This window comes from Pleurodeles waltl, chromosome 1_1 (genome assembly GCF_031143425.1).
Source record: "Pleurodeles waltl isolate 20211129_DDA chromosome 1_1, aPleWal1.hap1.20221129, whole genome shotgun sequence".
Lineage (NCBI taxonomy): Eukaryota > Metazoa > Chordata > Amphibia > Caudata > Salamandridae > Pleurodeles > Pleurodeles waltl.
Window position 1 is genome coordinate 955,754,800 of NC_090436.1, and position 22,891 is coordinate 955,777,690.

A 22,891-nucleotide genomic window follows, 5' to 3' on the forward strand; every position below is an offset into this window, starting at 1 on the left:
TGCATTATACTCAATACTAAATTTACTTGTCTATCTTTCTTCTATCTTTTGCCTGGCAGGAGCATCAGAGAGAGACTGAATTTCACCAGTGTTAAACCTTTGATATCAAATACAAAAGTTGTAATCTCCTGGCTTTACCATTAAAAAAAAAAATCCTTGTCTGCTTCATTTCATGTATTTTTTTATTCTTTCATTTACAGATATCAAGTTTATTGGACACAATGACTGTCCATACCCCTTTGATACAAAACAAAAGTATGCAATTAAGCCATTACTGTTTAAAAAAAGAGCTAAAACAATTTCATAATTCCAATAATATTTCACACTTTTTTAATCTTCCTTTAAAAAGAAGTAGCAAGTGAATCCCTGGCATATTATAATTAGGAGACCTAGGAAAGATCAATTATGAACCATAAAATTAATTTCATTTATAATTTACACTATTACAATATGGAATAACGAACATTATCATTATGAAACGATGCTGAGAATCCAAACCAAACCCTGCCGTCAGTAACAAACATCTCATGCTACTGTCGTGAACACTTTTAACAAATAAAACTCTGCGAAGCAGTCACAGTAGTCAAGCTGTCATGGTAAAAGCACCGGAATATCAGCATACCTTTGCATATTACTCATGTAATTTAGAAATCCTTAACACAATACACCTCAGGTCTTATTTTAATTCAATTAACTTTTATGTGGGTTATTGGTTTTCAAGAAAAGTAGTTTCATTCTTGAAATAAATTTAATAAACTAATGCAAAACACACATTTCTACCACTCCTCCCCATTTGCCTTTGCTTGTATAAATCTCCTTTAAGCATTTTCTAGTTATGTGAGTTATTGTTCACTTCTTATGTATTTTCACCATCCTCCATTCTATATAACTATAAGCATTTTTCCAAATCTAATGTTGGATATTTTTATTTTTGTAGTTATGTTGGATTTAGTGGATCCTTAAACGTTTGTTTTACTCCAAGAACTTACAGTTGGGGCTTACCAAATGGAAAGTTCTTTTTAATACATTTACTAATTTATTCACCCAATCCTACAGGCAAGCAGCCTTTTAGAACCTCACTCCAGTGGTTAGTTACTACTTTAAATGAGAGTGTCATTTTGAGACAACACATTTACCCTAAGTATGGTGGCTAGTAGTCTTTATTCCTTGTTTCGTCTAGTAGAACACTCTACATTCTTGCCCACTGCTAATCCCAACATTTCTGTCTTTATATGTATCTATGTGTTCCACATCAATGTATAGTGTTTTTGTGCTCTGTAACAAACACCCATTGTTTTTTTGGTGGAGTTGAACATTGGACACTATACGAACTCTGCAAAATGTGAAAACCCTTCCATTGTTTCCGAAATTGTTAATGGAATTGTTCCATCCAAAGATTGAGATGAAGTGTGTTTTACCTACAGGGGGCCAGGTCTATAAAACAATGCCATCCATCCCTCTATCTCTTGTTTGAAATATGTGAACATAAGCTGAATGTAAAGCCTCTACCAGTCCAATATAGTCTTAGTTTATGGATATAGAACTGAGGCCCACTTTCAGACAAATATTGATGCACCTTCACTATAAAATGTCATTTGAAAGGGAGTTACAACAATTGATGAAGTTTGCATAACAAATATTAAAATTGAAAGGACACCATAAATCAAAAAGGTGGAGACTTTTGCATCATCTGAAGAAGGGTTGCTTTAAATTTAAGGGAGGCTAAGTACATAACTCTTCCATAATTTCAGTGCAAAACACTCAATTACAGTGACTGCTGAAATCATGACTTCACTCGTAAATACAGGGCAGGAAAATGTCACAGCGCATATGTATGTGATAAAGGCATAATCTATCAAAGCAGAAATCCATGTTCTGAATTACGCTTAGAAGTGTGGGGCAAACAGCCATCTCCAAATCTGATGCAAAGGTTTTTAGAGCTGCGGCAAAATGACATTTTGTCATTCAGGTGTATTTCTTCTTTTAAAAATCAAGATTTTTTTAGATCATTTGTAGCAACCAGGCACCATATGGTGGCCACTTGATGGTGCTGCTAGGCAGCTCCATGTAGTGGTCTAAATGGAGTATCAGACCTGCCAGAGGATGGGAGATTATCACTGCCACCATAACTTGTATTTAATCAAGTGAGCTTAAACCAGTGGCTGTCTATTGATTCATGGACCCCTAATAAACACATTGCATTACCTCTAGGCTAACTATAGCCGATCAGTGCTGTATCCATCTATGTAACTACTCTTTCCATCTTCAAATTTCACTGTATTAGAAAGATAGTCCATCTGTAGTTACCAAGCCTGAAAGAAATTAGATGTTTCTTGGTCTTCTGCAACTGCATGTTTGACTCCATTAGGCAGAAAAGGAGAACAACAGTTTAAACTGGCTATTTTAGTATATTTAGTGCGAATACCGATTGAGATGGTCAATAACATTAGTTATTTACTTTAACATGTCTTATGAGGATGAGTTGCTACCAAGGACTCATATGGAGGGTAAGGACAGTAAAGTTATTCTTCTGAAACTTGTAAATAATGTATCTACAAGGTACGGTGCATTTCTGTCCTCTCTCCATACTCTGGCGCACAAATTGCTAATATGCACCAATGCACGCACCCTTGCACTCTGGTGCAGGGGTGCCTACGTTGTGGGGATGATTGTTTTTGTGCAGTAAGGGACACTTTCCTCCACAAAAACAATCAGTGGAGGCAATTTGCTCTATGTATGCTGCAGAATGCAGCACATATAGAAAGAGGAAAAAACTGGGAAAAATAAAGATATTTCTCTGCGTTGCATCACTCTTATGCCACCTAAGGGGAGGTGTAGGCTTTTGACGCATTCCCAGGTTTACAAAACCTTGTAAATCTGGGAATGGGTCAAAATCCATGGGTGTTGCATGGGAACAGCCAATCAACACCCATGGAAATGCCTCCCTGACTAAAAGTAAGGCAATGCAGCAACTTGTGCTGCATTGCCTTACTTCATATCTACAAGGCCATGTAAAGCCACACAAAGTGGCTTTGCATGGCCTTGTAGCTATGGGTGTGCAGCCTGAGCCACCGGTTTGTCACAAAAAGTGACGTACCGGCGGAACAGGCCACTTGTAAATATGGGCTTTAATGTCTTTCCCAGACCCCACCAGACCACTATAATGTGTCACCAGTATCATGGGCACTACCCTGCCATGCTATCAAACTGATGCTTGGGGCCAGGTGTTGTTCTGGCCGTCAGGGCATTCGCACCTCGCCCCCCTACTTCATGTGGCCAGCCCAGCCCAGAAGTAGTTCCCCTGCTGGGCCATCACTTTCAGGGTATGGTGGGCATGGGTAGAGTGGAAGTATGCAGAGGCCTCTCGGGGGCAATTCTAACCCAAAGCTCCCCTGCTTTCTTTCTTAACCCCTTCTCCTGCCAGGTCATATCCTGAGGCTTTAGTGGGCTGGTGAGAAGGTGAGTAACAAAAGTGGCCTCGCCAGGGGCCAGGTGTTGTCACCTCTGTCCCAGTGTCTTTTAGGCTTTGGTGGATGGTGGTGGAGGGTTTGCATAGGCTTCGCTGTAAAGTCACCTTTCCCAGCGGAAAAAAAAAACTAGGGATGTACCGTTATGGTCTCATAGCTGCTGAAATTGGAACTGGGGAAATACGTTGGAGTTCTGGTCAGTTAAATATCCAGTGATTCTGGGCAAACCACTCAATTTCCCTACCTAAAATAAAAATAAATTTGATCTTGTGCAGTGTAGCTGGTGCTCATGGTAATTGCTCCAATGCCTCTTGGACGAGTTATCACTATATAAAACTGCAACAAAAAAAATTTGTGAATGTGGGCCACTTTTGCTGGAGTGCCCGGGCCGAATTGTGAACTCAATCGGACCCTGTTAATCACCTATCCTCATAACATGATCTGACGGAGCTACAGGGGGGAAATAAATAGTCACTGCTGTGCCTCCTGATGATGGACAGGAATGTACCTTTCGGCACCACAGCACGATTCTAAAATAGTTCTTGGATGGTACAGAGAGTGAGGCTGTAAAAGGCCTGCTTACTTGGCCTTCAGAATAAAGTCCATTAATGTGGCTCTGAATGGATCCACTTTTCCAAAATTCAAGTGGTACCAGAGAAAACTTCACTACAGAGACAAGCACGCTTTGTTGTTTATCTTCGGCGTGCATCAATGCAGAAACCTAGCCAATGTGTTTCTTTCTTCCGACCTCACATGCACTCTTAACTAACCTGACCGAAAATGCGTTCTCTTGCAGGCCCTTGGATTCGATCCCAAAGAAGATAATTACATCGATAAAGCAGTATCTGTGTTTGGGGGATTTTACATTCTTTTCTTCATTGAAAGGATACTGAAAATAGCATTGAACGCCTACGGACAGGTACAGTTGTTTCGTATACGTGCTTTCTCTGGCTTTTGATTACGTGTACTTGTTTCTTGTTGGCAGGCTAAAGATGATTCAATTCAGTTTCTCCATACTACTTTCTGAGATATACAGTGCAGGCATTAGAATTTTCATCTGATAGGCGCATGCCTTTTTCTTCATAGTATAGAATCTAACCATATGAGAAGTATTTCTGATTTATAACATCTACATTATTTTCACCAATAGGGATTCTTTTCAGAAACATGAGTGGAGATGACCTGGCTTCAGCCAGCATTTGTATAATAATGTCACACCTTCCCAGTTTTCAAATTTGTTAGGCCTGACAGCCTTTGGGTGGTCTTCGTCCAACTTTTTGCCTGCCTCCCTCCATTTCTCTGACACTATTTATGCTGGTTTTAGGACTCTCTGCACTTTACCACTGCTGACCAGTGCTAAAGTGTGTGTGCTTTCTCCCTTAAACATGGTAACATTGGTTCCTACCCAAGTGGCATATTCAATTTACCTTTAAGTCCTTAGTAAAGTGCACTACATGTGCCCAAGGCCTGTAAACGAAATGCTACTAGTGGGCGTGTAGCACTGATTGTGCCACCCACATAAGTAGCCCATTAACCATGTCTCAGGCCTGCCATTGCAGGGCCTATGTGTGCAGTTACACTGCCACTTCGACTTGGCATTTAAAACTACTTGTCAAACCATAAACTCTCCTTTTCATACATATATGTCACCCCTAAGGTAGGCCCGCGTTAACCCATAGGGCAGGGTGCTATGTAAGTGAGAGGCAGGACAGGTGTTCTGCATGTCCTGATAGTGAAAAACTCACAAATTCGTTTTCCACTACTGTGAGGCCTTTCATTTCATAGAACTGCCCTCATATACTTTTAAGTGGTAGATTCTGATCTGGAAAGAGTAGTCTTGTCATGGTTAATATGGCCAGAATGGTGATAGAAAATACTGCTTACTGGTGAAGTTGGATTTAATATTACTATTTTAGAAATTCCACTTTTAGAAAGTGTGCATTTCTTTGCACTTAGTGCCATCTGTGCCTTACAGCCTGTCTCCAATTGACATCTGGTCTGTGTTGGTTGCCACTTGTACGTGGCATTCCACTCAGACAGCAATAAACACAGGACACTCTGTCACATCTGCATCCATCTGCATACTGAATAGATCTCCCTACGTAGGAGGGGTGGAGGGCCTCTCTCTTACACTTCAAATTCCAGTGGCCTTCCCTCATACAAAAGAATGATAACCCCACCACAGGGATCCTGGCAGACAGGACTGGGCTGAAACAGGAACTTGTGACTTCAAAACCACTCTTAGAAGTTTCCCCCACTTCAAAGGTACTTTTGGGTACGTATATGGGTCTCTGACCCCACCAAATTAGACACTTCTGGACCTACACCTGGACTCTGTCAGTGGGACTGCTTTACTGCCGAAAGGACTCATCTGGACTGCTTTGCTGAGAAGGACTGCTGCCCTGCTGGCCTCTTATTCTGCTGGAAGGACTCTGCCTTCCCTTCAAGTGCTCTCCAAGGGCTTGCATTGAGCTTGCCTCCTGTACTGAAGTCTCAGGGCCACTAAGACTTCACCCCAGAAAAGAAAATCCCTGTGTGTCTGAAAATCAATGCAACGCCTGCGAAAATCGATGCAGCACCTGCCTCGCGGCTGTAAATTTGCTGCATCGCCTACCGGATCGATGCAGCGCCTGCTTCTTTTTTACCAGCACATCAAGGATTTTCAACGCCTCGTCCTTCGGCGTCAAAATATTCTCGATTTGCATTGAGGAACCAAGGCTACGCTCCTGGAAATCGACGCATCACCTTGCACCATGGAAAGAAACAACGCATCGTGTGTGCCATGCTGAAAAATCTGACACAGTGCCTTATTTTTCAAGGCATCTCCTCCTTTGCAGCCCCAGTGCGTCGTTAATTTTGACACATCCCAGGTACTGTGTGTTACAAGGATGCAACCATTGATTCCTAAGGAAGATTTTTAAATCTTTAAAAAGTTATATCTTGACTTGTGCTTATTGGATGTTTGTAAATTCTATTCAGATACATATCTATTTTTCTAAACCCGTGCAGTGTATTTTTGTGGTGTTTTCATGTGTTACTATATGAAGTATTGCAAAAATACTTTAAGCATTGCCTTCTAGGTTAAGCCTGCCTGCTCTGTGCCAAACTACCAGAGAGTGAGCACAGGATAATTTGGAATGTGTTGTGACTTACCCTGACTAGGATTGTGGTCCCCGCTTGGACAAGGGTGTATACCTCTGCCAGCTAGAGACCCAATTTCTAACAAAGTTGTTTTCTATTCAGGCATACATTTTCTAAAAATTCCAATGTCTTACCTTTGACAGTCCACTGTTCACATTTTATATAATGCCATTTGGTTGAAAGAGCCTTTGTAGAAGAATTAGCCTACACCTAAATATAGGATGCAGGAACAGTAACCACCTGAGCAGATTGAAATGCAAATGTTTGGACATTATAAGGACATTTGGCTTCCAAACATGTATTAAGAGACTGTGGGGGTGATTCTGACCTTGGCGGTCTTTTCGCAAGACCGCCGAGTTACCGCCGCGGTAAAGACCGCTGACCGCGGCGGTATGCCGCGGCGCATATTCCGACCGCTGGGAGCGTCCCGCCGGAAAACCGCCAGCAGCCACACTGGCGGTCGGCGGGAAAGTGGAGACTGGTCAACCTCCACCGCCACGCCAGCAGAACACCGCCCACCGAATTACGACCCACATTTCTGTGTGGCGGTCTTCTGTTGGCGGTCTTCTGTTGGCGGTCATGTCCCTATGGCTCCCGTCGCCTCCCGGAGGACCAACGCACAAGGTAAGTTGATCGTCCGTGAGGGGAGTGGGTGGGGGGGGGGTGTTGTGTGATGTGTGCGTGCATGGGGGTGTGTAGAGGGGGTGTGTGAGTGCGTGCATGCGGGCGGGGGGTGCTGCTGTGCCTATGGGCAATGTGTGTAGTTCGGCGGGTGCGCATGTTGGCATGTATGTGTGCGGGTATGTGCCCCCGTTGTGTATGTGTGTGTGTAGGGGGTGTGCATATGTGCATGTTGGGGGTGCGTGCATGTCGGGGTGCGTGTATGTGCATGTCGGGGTGGGGGGGCAGGGGGTTTGTAACATCTCTGGGGGGTGGCAGGGGGTGGAGGGTGTGGGGGGGGGACTCGTGGGGGGTAGTGGGGAGTGGGGGTGACCCCTATCAGTGCCAGGGATGGAATTCCCTGGCCCCGATAGTGCCTACCGCCATGGTTCGCATGGCGGTTCCCGACCACCAAAAACCGCGGCGGTAAGCAGGGTCATGATGCGGTTGGCGGTCTTGGGTCGACCGCCGGGCCGGAGTGCGCAAACTCCAGCCCGTCGGTCATGACCGCCGTGGCGGTCGGAGTGGGAAAGTGGCGGTCGATCGCGGCGGTGACCGCCGCGGTCAGAATGCCATTTTTTGGACCGCCGGTCTGTTCGCGGTCCGACCGCTGCCTCTCCGCCGACCGCCGGGGTTAGAATGAGGGCCTGTGTGTGGAATCAGGAAACAACCCCTGTCTTCAGGGAGATCCTGGTCTTTCGTCTGACTCCTCTTTCATACAGGCATGTCACTGTTTTTTTTTTATTGCAGCTGAAGATAATATGAAGGCTGGTGCACCAAAAGGATGCTAAGTACTAATGAAGGGGCTAGCCCAACTTTAGCCATCAGAATTACAATCAAGGGTACACACTGCAGCTCTGTTTACCTGTTGTGCACAGTGTGTTAGCAGTCCCAGCATAAAGGCGGTTAAGATACAAAGCAGGAGAGTGGAACATTTTCTGCTCTGGCTACCTAAAAAACCTGTACAATACTTAGCAGAAAAGTCTCTTCTAATGCACAGGTGGCACTCTTTGTACACCTTTTTAATAATAACAATAATCGATCTTTAGCTACACCCGCTCTCTGCAGCCACACATTGTACTTCTGCAAGAGACACACATTAGAGGAAGACAGTCAGAAGCTCCTCAGGCACTAGGTAGGCCGGAAGTACGACGCCTGCAAGGTCAGGCCAGAAGAGGAGGCACTGTCTGCCAAGATTTATCTCAATGGTGGAGTTGCCATTTTACTGGCAAAACATCTTCTGGTTAAGACCCCCCAGGTTTGACAAGACCCACAAGGTCACTTTATCCTTATCAAGATCTCCCTCTGTCACCAGGCCCTTCTCATTGGATCCATCTACTCCCGACCCACTCCAATAACTCCAAATGTATGCCACCATGAATAGGATCCTTCAACAACATTTGGCTTCTCTTGGAAGGGGACTGAAACTTTGTTCTGGACCTCTTTCTGGATAATCCTGACCAACCCCTACCCCACTACACTACAGAGAGAGGCCTCCTTACTAACTTGTAGCCCAGTTTCTCCTTGTTGTTCACATGGGCTCCTCCATTCTTCCATTCCATTACACATACACTCCCAGAGTGCACAGCACCTGGCCCAGAATAGACTTCTTCTTGGTTGGTACAGCTTTGGTTGGCCACCTGGTGGACACCAACATAATTCCATCTGGACTATTGGATAATGACATGATTCTGCTCTGCCTCGACCTTGGTGCCAACTGGCCACCCCCTAAATTGGCGACTCAGCCTTTCGCAATGCAAGGGCCCTGCGGACAAGGAGCATCTGCATTCTTACCTCCACTCTTTCCTAGACACCAATGAGGGGTTTGTAGATTCCCTGAGTACCCTTTTATCAGTGGGCAGGAAAACAGTTCAGGACTACCAGATGTTGGACCAGTCCCATTGAAAATGCAATGCCTTACACAAGCAGATGCAGTTGGAAACCACCCTCACCTCTCTTACTGCCCAATACTCCTAGTCCGCTGTGCAGGCGACATTACAAGCCCTACTGCAGGCCAGATATGAACACAACACACTATATATGTCACGCGTGGAAACAGCACTATTCTGTCTTAAACAGCGTCACTATAAACGTAGCAAAAAGAGAGGTTGCCTCCTGGCACTGTGGCAGCAGGATCCTTTATGTGCATTACCGGCCGTTTGAAGGGGCAATGGACAACTGCTTACCCACCTCCTGTGCATCTTGGAGTCCTTCCGGTCCTATTATGAGACGTTCTACTCCTCCGAGGCAGTGTGTACTCCTGATGACACTGAGAGCTTCTTGACCGGTAATGCGCTCCCATGCCTCGCGGCCAACTCAGTTCTGACATTTGAAACTGATTTCACCCCAGAAGAGATCCTGGAGGTGATTGACTACCTCCCTTACGGCAAGACCAAATTTGGATGGTTACTTGTCTGAATACTATAAGGCCAATAAGGACCAGGCAGCTCCCTTACTATGCAGGATATTCTCTGAGGCATCTCCCCCTCACCTTGTTCTTTCTCAAGCTAACAGGGTGTCATTGCTCTCATCTGTAAACCTGGCATAGATATGTTGAGCTGCTCCAGTTATCCCCCAATTTCCTTGTTAAATGTCGACATGAAGATTTACACCAAGGTGCTCACCAATAGACTAAAAAGGTGATACCCCCTTGATCCACAGGAGCCAAGTGGGGTTTGTCCCCTACCACACCTCAGTGTGGACAATAAGCTGACAGTATCCCTAGATGCCAAGAAGGCTTTCAACAGGGTCAAGTGGGACTACCTCTTCCAGCTGACCTCAAATTCAGCTATTTTAAAGTACTAGTCACCAACACGACTCCGCAGGTCATCTCTTCTTTCATCGGCCACCTGCTAGAGGTGTGGCTTCCTGGACAGCAATATTGTTCACCTTTTCTAGGATTACCCCATCGTGAGGGCCTATTGGTCCTCTATCACTATCATCATCATACAAACGGTGCTTCTCACCGTAGGTCTGAAAGCCCAGACCGTCCTCTTACACAATTTTGCCTACTGTCCAGCCATCACGAACCAACAGTCGAGGTGGCTGACCTCAGTCTTAGCCACTGCTAACATCTGCATCCTGAGACTTTGGGGGACACCGACCTTGGAGGACTGGTTGTGTGAGTTGTTTCAGATGGCTTCTTATGAGCGGATAATTGCCAGACTCACTGACACTATGATAAATTCCTGGACATGTGGGGGCCTTTACTTCACAACCACTGTACACCACCACCTCTGTCCTTTCTCTACCCCTCCAATTCCTCATTCCACCCCCTCCACAATGGCGGGTTCCCCTGTTGCCCCACCCTGGACTGGGCTCCTTGCATACGATCCTCCACCACCCACAGTTAACTGCTTGTATTCATGGACTCGGCCTCGTCTGCCCCAGTGCACGTCCACACCCACTTTTCACACCACCCTCCCAGGGACAGCCTCTCCTGCATCTCCTGTCTTCTTCCTGTGCATTTGATGGGTCGATCCCCTCCATGATTAATGTGCGATATTGAGCCCATGCCCTCCCAACCTTAGGTCTGATAGTCTGTCTTTTCAGTAATGCAGAGGAGGGTCATCCATGCCCCGCCGCCTGGCCCGACTATCTGTCCCCTTACCCTGAGAGGATGTTGTGAGAGCCGATAGTATGGTGTCATACTCCCCCCCTCCACCCACTCCCACCTCCCCATACCTCCTTCTCCTCTCCTACATCCACCCTCTTACAACTGGTTGCCCTGGGGCCAGTGGGCCCTCACATTTGTTCATGCTCCTTTCCACTCAATCCTGATTCTGGGTCAGCCCACCAAACCCCACCTCTTTGATTAGATTTTCATCCCTTGCCTGGCCTCGGGGACTCTTCCAGTGGTTTGTGTGTTACTCTGTTATATTGTGTTGTGTACTGGTTGTGTTTATGCCCTCAGACACAGAGGTTATTTGTGCTTATACTATGTATCCTTCCTGTTTTCACAATAAAGAAAAATTGAAAAAAACAAGTAATAATAATAATAATTAAGCCTTTGAAAGGGTGGGATCTAGTATTCTAGTCTTGGGTGCAATTTCAAACAGTGGCGTGCATATAAGAGGCTCCGTGTGAATCTGACTGACTTCATTTCCATAATTATGTTTAAATAAGCCCTGACCTTATGATAGACCCCAAGGGCAGACTACGAGTACAGTGAGAGAACTGACACAAAGCCATGGACCTGATTCACAAAGGCAACTTACACTTTTGAGTAATTTACACTTTTGAGTACGTTTACTACTTTCTGGCTATTCACAAAATCAAATGTCTTTTTCTCTACATGTCTTTGCCAAATTGAATGGCCAGGGGGCTATTCACGAACTGCAGGGGTATTCACAAAAGTAACTTACGCTTTTGAGTATTTTACGCATGTAATTTACTCTTACACTTTTAAGTAACTTTACACTCAGATTTTGTGAATTTCAAAAGTAGCAAAGTTACTCAAATGTGTAAGAGTACAGTTGATTTTCAATATACAGGCAACGATAAAGTGACATGGAGCCCCTTCTCAGAGGTCAGACCTCAGTAAAATACATTCATTCGTAGACTATCCAGGCGTTTATCCAGCTGGCTTTCCATACCCTAGCCCCATCATCAACTTAAGCCCCATATTGAATGGTAGCAACCTCAAGTGTTTCAAATGCCCCATGTCTTAAATTGAGTGACTTTTCACTTACTAAAAAGCCACATCAAGAGCCTGACATAGAAGCCCCTTTTCCAAAGTCCAAACACTACCATTCACAATTATCACAGGTTATGGGACCACAAAAGGCTTTTTGTACAAACTCCTTTTCACAAATTGGAAACCTGTTTCTGACCTATAAAAAGAACTTCTGCATACCTTTCTGAATCACAAATCGGAAAGGATTCAGGAATCAGAAACGATTATATCAATTATTTGCGACTGCAATCTCAAACCATTGATGAATTACTGACCCCTGGGATGGGGTGGTAACCGATTTGCAAAGAAGAAATGGTACTGTACAGCTACTTCCCTTGTGGCAATTTTGTTGGGAGCTGTTAGACATGGGGTTTCTGGTTGGCTAGGGTATGCATCTAAGCCAGGTGGAACCCACAACTCTAGTCTGGGCAAATAAGTTACGAACCACCGATAACCTGTGCTCACTGTCTGGTAACTTGGCGCAGAGCTGTCAGGCTTATCCTTAGAGGCAATGTGTAAAGTGTTTGCGCAGCATACTCAAATAGAAACACAATGAATACACCACAAAAAACTCCACACAGTATTATATATTAAAATATCTTATTATATTATATACATCACAAAACAGCATGAATCAGAAATACTTTACACATTATGCCCCCCAAATGCAGATAACACATAAGTACTTCCCAAAATATGCAGTTTTAAGGTATCAAGTTAGATGTAGGACTGAACATTACATAGAGATCCCTTGAAATGCATTTGTCACTATGGTAGTTCTTATGTCCCTATATGTGCAATTGTGGGGGGGGGGTGAAATAGCTAGGGTAATCACATTAATCTCAGTGGACACATAAGGCACAGAGCACCTGTGCTCCTATCCCACCATATACATTAATTGTTTTAAAATGATGAGCTCCTTTGGGATAAATGTAAGTATAAAAATGTAGGCCACAGAAGTACCTGCGCAGCTACTCCATGAGATATGGTGTGAGCCTGAAATCCTGAATGCGACAGGTTGATTGGTGGACCTCTGTTGTGGTTTCACCCCGGAATGCCCAAGCTGAGCTAGTGCCCCCAAAGCAACCAACTTCCTCAAGTTGGGGCCTGAATCATGCCCCCTAAAGTCAGTCTAACCCTGGAGGACCCACAAGAGTATGTAACACGCGGGAGGCCTTGCTCGGTCCCTCACTACCCTTGTTACCAGAATTCAACACCCCACTTCCCACACTACCTTATAGGAGGCCTCCACATGGGGACTGCAGATGGGCTGCAGCGTGGTCCCGGCCCTCTCTTCAATGGACCCTGCTGCATTAAATGTTCTCGGCTGGGGCTGTTGATGGGTGGATCAGAGCTGGGAGCCCTATTCCTGGCAGGAAAGCAGAGGGGGCACTGACATCACCGCTACATCCCGGGCCTGTTGTGGAGTTCCCTCTGGATACAGGTGTACATCCTCGTTGCACAGGCCACTCATCGGGGTTGGGGAGGTGAAGCGATGCACTGAGTCCCTTGACTGTGGGCCTATCCCTCGGGCAGAGCATCACGCACTCATAGAGCAAAGCTTTGACACAAGTAGGATGGCGCGATGAGCTGCAAAAGAGCAGTGCGCTCAATCACAAGCAACACCAGCTTGCAATCAGGAATGCTCCCTCAAAGTGGAGCGCTGGCACTGGTAATTAGGCAGATTCCGAGGTCTTTGATGTCCCTGAGACCTCTGGGAGAACAGGGGGCAAGCTAAAATGCCCTTCAAGAACACTGGATCACAAGGTGAGGAGCAGGCAAGCAGTCCAGGTCAAGAGTCCAGTTGCAGGGTGGCAGTCTCAACAGCAGCCCAACAGGCAGCAGGCCAGCACAACAAAGTAAGTAGTCCAACTGGTGGTTCCTCCTGGCACACAGGAGTCCTCTGGCAATGTGCAGCATGTAGAGATAGCAGCGTCTGGTTACAAGTCCCACGTAGTGTCTAATCACATGGGGTCAGAGACCCAGTACTTATACTCAAAAATGTCTTTGATGAAGGAGTGACTTCAAAGCAACTTCAAGCAACCCTTGACCCTGCTTCTGCAGACAGGTCGCTCCCCGCTCCTCTGCCCAGCACCACCTCCTCACCATCCCTTCCCTTTTCACCTTCCATACTCCCCTGCCGCTGCGTCCACTGCGGCCCCTCCCGCCTCCCTCCTCCTCCTCACCGTCCGTTTTCCGATTCCCCAAAGCAATCCCCTGCCGCTGCGTCCCCTGCGTCCCCTCCCGCCTGCCCCGTCCTCCTCACCGTCCGTTTTCTGATTCCCCAAAGCAATCCCCTGCCGCTGCGTCCCCTGCGGCCCCTCCCTCCTCTCCCCTCCTCCTCACCGTCCCTTTTCCGATTCCCCAAAGCAATCCCCTGCCGCTGCGTCCCCTGCGGCCCCTACCATCTCCACCCTCCTCCTCACCGTCTGTTTTCCGATTCCCCAAAGCAATCCCCTGCCGCTGCATCCCCTGCGGCCCCTACCCCCAGCCTTCTCATTCGTGCAGCCCTCTCTCCTCCCAGCTGCCACACCCTCCCTCCCCCCATTTATGCCAGCTGCTCCTCACCCCTCACACCACACACCAACCATAGCGACCCCCCGACAACAAACACAACACCCCCAAGACAATACACACCTACTCTGCCCCCACCAACAAGCCCAGCCACACACCACCCCACAACCAGAACACACCCCGCAACAACACCCTCATACACCACACCAACACCACCCACCTCAACTGCCTGCTCTTTAACACCTGCTCCCTTCACAAACATGCCATGGAACTCTGGGACCTCATCACATCACACTCACCTGACATCGCCTTCCTCACAGAAACCTGGACCAACCCCTCCTCGGAACCCGACATAGCCATCGCCACCCCCAAGGGATACAAACTCCAACGCAAAGACCACCTCAACAGGCCAGGGGGAGGCACAGCCATCCTACACAGGGACACCATCATAGTCACCACCAGCTTCCAAGACACTATCGACAACACAGAACACATGCACTTCCTAATCCACATTAACAACAACTCCACCCTCAGAGGTACACTAATCTACAGACCACCAGGAACACGCCCGCCTTCTGCGACACCATCGCCGACACCATCAGCTCGCACGCCCTCACCTCCACAGACTACATCCTCCTCGGTGATTTCAACTTTCACTTGGAGAACCTACAAGACCACAACTCTGCATCCCTCATAGACAACCTCACCAACCTCGGACTCAAACAACTGGTCACCGCACCCACCCACTCAGCAGGACACACGCTCGATGCAATTTTCTCCTCAAGCCAACACATAGCCTAGACCCACACCACCGAACTCCTCTGGACTGACCACCTCTGCGTCCACTTCTCCTTCACCAAATCCCCAACACACCACCATCAACACACCACACCGTACCACATGTGGGACAAGATCCCTACAGAACGCCTGAACTCCCATCTGGCTCACAACCCCCTCACACCAACATCCCCAACACAGGAGCACACAACCTCACGAAATGGATCACTACCTGCACAGACACACTAGACCCCCTCAGAAAACACATCGCCACCCGCAACATCAAGAACGCCAAATGGCTCACCCCCGAACTCCAAGACTCCAAGCGCAAATGCCACAAAGCGGAGAAAATATGGTGACAAGAACCCTCTACAACCAACTTCTCCACCCTCAAAGCCACCGTTCGCACCCATCACCAACTCATACGCACCACCAAAAGAGACCACTACAAGACACGCCTTGACAACAACTCTCAAAACAGCAAAGAACTCTTCACCATCATTAATGAACTAGCCAAACACAAAGCCAGCAACTTAGACCCTTCACACACACAGCCCCTATGTGACACCCTCTCCAACCACTTCCACCACAAAATCCTGGACATCCACAACAGCACCCACCACACACACCCCTCACTCGCCCAACTCTACCCCCACTCATGATCCCCCCACCACACTCACCACCTGGGCCCCCACCACACATGAAGAAACTGAAAAAACCATGCACTCCATCCACTCCGGATCCCCCTCCGACCCCTGTCCACAACGCATCTACAAAAAAGCCAGCCCAATCATCGCCCCCATTCTCCGCGACATAATCAACTCCTCCTTCGACTCCGCCACCTACCCAGACCCCTGGAAGCAAGCTGAAATCACTGCTGTCTTAAAAACAAACAAAGCCGACCCAGAGATCCTCTCCAACTATCGCTCCATCTCCCTCCTCCCTTTCCCGCCAAGGTCCCTGAGAAACTAATCAACACCCGCCTATCCCACTACCCCGAAGAAAACAACACTCTTGACCCCTCACAATCCAGGTTCCGCAAGAACCACAGCACAGAAACCACACTCATCGCATGAACTGACGACATTAGGACCAAAGTCGACAAAGGCGAGACTGTCGCCCTCATCCTTCCGGACCTCTCCGCAGCCTTTGACACTGTCTGCCACCACACACTCCGCACACGCCTCCACAACATAGGAATTCGCCACAAAACCTTAGACTGGCTCACCTCCTTCCTCACTGACCGGACCCAGAGAGTCCGCCTCCCACCTTTCCACTCCACCACCACCAAGATCATCTGCGGAGTCCCCCAAGGGTCCTCTCTCAGCCCCACACACTTCAACATTTACATGATCCCCCTAGCTAACATCCTCCGATCACACGGAATCACTATCCTCTCCTACGCAGATGACTCCCAGCTCATCCTCTCCCTCACCCGCAACCCCACCACCGCCAAAACCAACCTACACGCAGCTCTCCTCGACACCGCCAACTGGATGACAACTAACCACCTCAAGCTTAACTCCAACAAAACCGAGATCATCATCTTTGGCCCCAACAAAACCGTATAGGATGACTCCTGGTAGCCCACCACCCTAGGACCCGCACCCACCCCAGCAAACTACGCACGCAACCTCGGCATCATCCTGGACCCCTCCCTCTCCATGACTCAGCAAATCAATGCTCTAACCTCCTCCTGCTTCCACACACTCCGCACTCAAAAAATTTTTTTCAAATGGATTCCCCCAGAGACCAGGAAAACAGTCACCCATGCACTCATCAGCAGCAGATTAGACTACGGTAACGCCCTCTACGCCGGCACCACACTCAAACTCACACGCAAACTCCAGAGAATCCAGAACACAGCCGCACGACTCGTACTTGGCCTCCCCTGCCGCGAACGAATCTCACCACACCTCAAAACCCTTCACTGGCTCCCCATAAACAACAGAATCACATTCAAGATCCTCATCCACGCACACAAATCCCTCCACAACGCCGGCCCTACATACCTCAATGAAAGAGTGAACTTCCACACTCCCACCCGCAACCTCCGATCTGCCAACCTCGCCCTAGCCACAGTCCCCGGCATCCAACGCACCACCACAGGAGGCAGGCCCTTCTCCTACCTCACCCCTTGAGACCCTCACGGGTAAGTGGCACGCTTTATAATTTTTTTTGATTGATTGATTGAAAGGAACTCTTAGAAGTGCACAAAAATTCATTTCAGCCCAGTCCTGGCTCCAGACGATCAGTAGGGGGTAAACCTGTGTGAGGGCAGACCACAACCTACTGACATGTAAGTGTGAACCACCTCTCCCTCTCCCAGCCCAGGAATACTATCAGTCTGCAGATGAATGAAGATATATCTCCTGTCACACCCAGACCTTCCTGTTTTGTGGTTGTCTAGAGAGTATGCACAAAGTGTAGTTGTCACCAAAGCCAGACGTGTTTTGGAGACAGCCTGCAAAGCACACAGAGTTAGAAGCACAGAGAACTGCCTACTTTCTAAAAGTGGCATTTCTAAGATAGTAATGTAAACGCCAACTACTCCAGTAAATTGGATTTATCAACACTATTCTAAATATACAAAACATGACAAAGCTACTCCTTTCTGATCAGAAATTACCTCTTAAAAGGATATAAGGGGATTCCCAATGCTAACCTAAGAGAGAAGCAGGCCTCACAGCAGTGGAAAGCCAAATAGGCTGTTTGTCACTACCAGGACATGTCAAACATAAAAGTACCTGTTCTACCTTTAACTTACACAGCACCCTGCCCATAGGGCTACCTAGGGCCTACCCTAGGAGTGACCTATGTGTAATAAAAGTTTAATTTAAGGCTTAGCATGTCGTTTATATAAAGGCCAAGTGGCAGTAAACTGCGCACACATGCTCTGCAGTAGCAGGCCTGAGTCAAGTTTAAAAGGCTACTTCTGTGGGTGGCACAATTGGTGCTACAGACCCACTAGTAGCATTTAATTTACAGGCCCCGGATATATGGTATACCACTTTACAAGGGACTTACAAGTAAATCAAATATGCAAACTTGTGTAAACCAAATACACCATGTTTAGAGGAGAGCGAAAATGCATTTTAGCACTGATTAGAAGTGGTAAAGTGCCTAGGGTCGTAAAACCAACAGAAAGAAGGTGAGGAAAAAAGGAGGAGGAAGGAAAAAAGTTTGTGGTAACCCTGGGCCAGGTCCAACAGGAGCCCTGGTGGGAGAGTAAGCAGTGGTCCCAGGGACCACTGCCCTCTTACCTTGAATTTTCTAAAACTGAAACCTTTGGGGAAAAAAACAGTGCAAGTCGTCGCTCCAATTACAACCACTTTATGTGACTGGAATATTAGTACATCAGGCCCCAATTTTGTAATAATACAAATTAACTACTGAAATAATTTTGGGCAGTAATATTTTAGTGACAATAATCATTTGTGTTTCTTGGATGTTTTAAAACTGTAACCAATACCGCCGTAAACCTCGTATTGATATACGTGAAAAAGTCCTCTTAATTTCCCTACAACAAGGAATGTACATTTATTTGGTGTCTTGCAGCTGTAGTCATGTGATGGTGTAGTGTCTGCCAATGATCTAGTTGTGATGTGAAGCAACTGGTGAAAAGAATTGAATGAACATGTGTGCGTTTTTTGTACTATTGTTTAAGAATAGAAGCCTGTTTTGAAAAAAAAAAATTATTGATATTTATCAATTTTTTAGGATCCCCATAGCCACTTAGACATCGACCAGCTCGCCAAACCGAAAACCCAAAGTGAACATGAAACAGGAAAAGTACAGAATGGAACCACCTATTATGCAAATCCAGCTGTTACACGGGCTGGCAGCAGCATGGACGTAGACAATATCAGCATCATCACAGCTCAGGTACACTCCTTGTCTGTGTCTGTTGAAGGAAAGTTTAGTTTTCTTTTTTTTGCAAGTGCCATAGTTGTCACTGAGGCAGGATCGAGCCTGCAAGTGCATGCGCTAGACATGCATCTCACTTGTGAGACTCTGTTAAGTACAGTAAAGGGCTTGGAGCCCACCTGTCACTTGCCATTTGTTGGCTTGCATGGCACTCTTCTTAACAGCCTTGTTATTCATCAGTACAGGCCTGGCATAGTTTCCATTCCTCTGTATAGAGCAAGGACCAAGTATTGATTGATTCAACTTAATCAGTGCCCGTCCACTACTCCCGACTTAATTGAGGAACTATTTTGTTCTTTTTAACTTCTAGTGCCCTGCAAACAAAAGACTTGTGACTGTCAAAAATGTACCCAACAGGACAAACAAAATTGCAAAGTTTCCTTTTTTTATAGCTAACTTTCTTTTATGTTGCCGAATGTTATCACTTTGCACTCATGTGTTCTCTTGTTGTTGCTCATGGGCATTGTTCTAAAAAAATGATGATTTCTTGTTTTAAATATTGCAAAGCGACATTGTTTTTTATTATGTGAAATTATGCTTTAACACATAATCATGCAGTACACCCCAGTCCACTCCACTCCAATCTGCCCTACTACAATCCACCCCACCTCACCCTACACCAACCCACCCCACCCCAATCCAGTACAATCCACCCCATTCCTCCCAACCTACCCCAATCTAATCTGCCCCACTCCAGTTCATCCCACTCCAATCCAAAACAGTCTACACCACTCCAAAACAATCTGCCCATTCCAGTCCAAAACAATATGCCCCACTCCAATTTCCTCCACTCCAATCCAATCCACCTCACTCCAATCCTCTCCACTCCAATCCACCTCACCCCAGTCTGATTCACCCCACTCCAGTCCACCCCACTCCACACTGTCTAGTCCAACCCTCCCCACCCCACTTAAATCCACTCCACCCCACTCCAATTCACAGAATTCTACTCCAATCCAACCCCACTGTACTCCAATCCAATCCACACCATCCAAGTTCAGTCCACCACACTCCAATACAATCCACCCAGCCTACCCCACTCCACTCCAATCCACCCCACTCAATGCACCCCACTCCATTCTACCCCACCCCATCCCAGTTCAGTCCACCCCACTCCAACCCACCTCAATGCAATCCACCCCACTCCAATCCACCCTGCTCCAATCCATCCTAATCCAATCCAACACAATCCAATCAAACCCACTCCACCCACTGCATCCAACCCATCCCACTGCAGCCCAGCACACCCAATCCAATCCACTGCAACCCACCCCATTTCAATCCAACACACGTCTATCAAACCAACTCCACCCCACTCACTTCAATCCACCACACTACTCCAATCCACCCTTCTGTATCCCAATCCAATCCACCTCACTCCATCCCAGTTCAGTCCCCCCACTCCAATCCAATTCACCCCCCCACTCAGTCCACCCCACTCCGTTCCACTCCAGCCCACCCCACTCCAATCCAATCCTCCCCACTCCTATCCAATGCACCCATTCCATTCCAGTGAATCCAATCCACGCCACTCCAATCCACCCCAATCTAGGCCAGTCCAACTGACTGCACTCCAAGCCTGTCTACCCCACTCCATTCCAATCCATCTCACTCCAGCCCTATCACTCCATTCCAAACCACCCACCCCAATCCAGTCTATCCACCCGACTCACATCCACACCAATCCAATCCACCTCACCTCACCCTATTTCAGTCCACTCTAATCCAATCCAATCCACCTCACCCCAATCCACTCCACTCTATCCAACCCACTCGACCCAATCCAATCCACCCAACTCTATTTCAATCCAATCCACTGTACCCTATACCACCCCACTCCACTTTACGACACTCTCTGCCACTGAACTCTACTCTACTCTACTCAGCTCTACTCCCCCCTACTCCTCTCTATGGCATGCCAACATATCCACTCTACAACACTCTACTCCCCCAATCTACTGTGACACTCCACACCACTAACTTTTAGTCTTGCTGGACAGCAGCCACACTAGAGTACAACATGGCACAACATATTGCCAAAGCCAAGAGCTCTTGTATAGGTGAGACCTATTGGCTTTGCCAATGCTTGTTTGAATCTGCACTGAGATCTTCACTTTATGTATATTCTTTAATGGCATGAGCTTTCTAAACATATGTCTCTCATTTGTGTATTGTCCAAAGGTTGTGATGTAGCAAAGTTTATGTTTTTTTTTAGTTTATTTGGGAGTTTAGTGTGGTCCCATGAACCACAGCTTACACTTTAGCAAACTTTTTTTTTACTCTTACAAAGGGCAAGGGCCCCAGGAGGACCCTTCCCTTTTGCAAATGCATTACCACCTCCTTTGATTTGTCAGTAAGATATCATCCTTTCACAATCATATTTCCGTAGCAATACTACTGACGCATTAGAAACAATTTCTATTTGATGCCTACAACAGGCCCCTTCCAGATACTTAATTGGTATCCATTCATAATCCAATTTTAGGAGTCAGAAAAACTTTATTGACTCTATCAAGTGATCAGTACAAAAGAGAAAGCATTGGTCGAAACTGGAACATTTGCAGCCGTGAAAATGCGTATTGCATGTGGCCCTAACTCCACATTCTGATTCATTGAATCAACATTGCTGGACTTTTTCCCTTTTAATAGGGATGCACAAAATTATTTCAAAATAATGAGGAACTTTATATGCCTGTCTGGGAGGTTATGTGGTCCAGGAATGTGCAGACAGTTCAAACATGAACTGTTTCATAATTTCAATCAGGGAAAGTGGTCCTGCATTTTACTTTGCCTGCAGGGCGATTTTTTTGTATTTTTCCAATCAAAATCTGCTTTCTGGGCCGACCAAATTTAGAATCAGCTACTGTTCTCTAAAACAATATACTAAGGGCCAGATGCAGGAAACTGTTTGCGACTCGCAAACGGCAAAATTTGCCGTTTGCGAGTCGCAAACCAGAGTTTCCAATGCAGAAATGCATTTTGCGACTCGGGACCGACTCGCAAAATGCATTTCCGAATCGCAAATAGGAAGGGGTGTTCCCTTCCTATTTGCGATTCGCAGTGGTATGCAATACCATTTGCGACCGCGTATGCGGTCGCAAATGGTGTCGCAGTTACCATCCACTTGAAGTGGATGGTAACCCACTCGCAAATTGGAAGGGGTCCCCATGGGACCTCTTCCCCTTTGTGAATGGACCACAAATTATTTTTTCAGGGCAGGTAGTGGTCCAAGGGACCACTACCTGCCATGAAAAAATACCGAAACTAAAGGTTTCGGATTTTTTTTTAAGGGCAGCTCGTTTTCCTTTAAGGAAAACGGGCTACACTTAAAAAAAAAAAAAACTGCTTTATTTATAAGCAGTCACGAACATGGAGGTCTGCTGACTACAGCAGGCCTCCATGTTTGCGAGTGCCCATAGTCGCTATGGGGCCGCAATTTGCGACCCACCTCATTAATATTAATGAGGTGGGTCTTTGCGACCCCATAGCGACTTGCAGACGGTGTCTGAGACACCGTTCTGCATACCAAATTGCGAGTTGCAATTTGCGAGTCGGAAGGACTCGCAAATTGCAACTCGCAATTTGTTTTTTTGCTACATCTGGCCCTAAGTCCTCTTTACGAATGGGGCACTTCAGTCAGTATGCCAAGACTGTTGCATCCATAAATATGGGGGTGGGGGGGGGGATTAGGGACCAATTTGGGTGGGGCATATTTCACATTAAATTGAAC

General features: G+C 46.7%; 1 protein-coding gene across 3 annotated transcripts in view; it reads left to right on the forward strand.

The window, feature by feature from the left end:
• The window catches only part of SLC39A8 (solute carrier family 39 member 8), a 277,625-nt gene that overhangs the window by 127,941 nt on the left and 126,793 nt on the right, over window positions 1–22,891 (forward strand). For all 3 annotated transcript variants that reach the window (XM_069230211.1, XM_069230210.1, XM_069230212.1), the window contains exons 5-6: window positions 4,264–4,386; window positions 18,955–19,119. In XM_069230211.1, coding sequence (XP_069086312.1) covers window positions 4,264–4,386; window positions 18,955–19,119 — 288 coding nt within the window. The remainder of the gene's footprint in view (window positions 1–4,263; window positions 4,387–18,954; window positions 19,120–22,891) is intronic.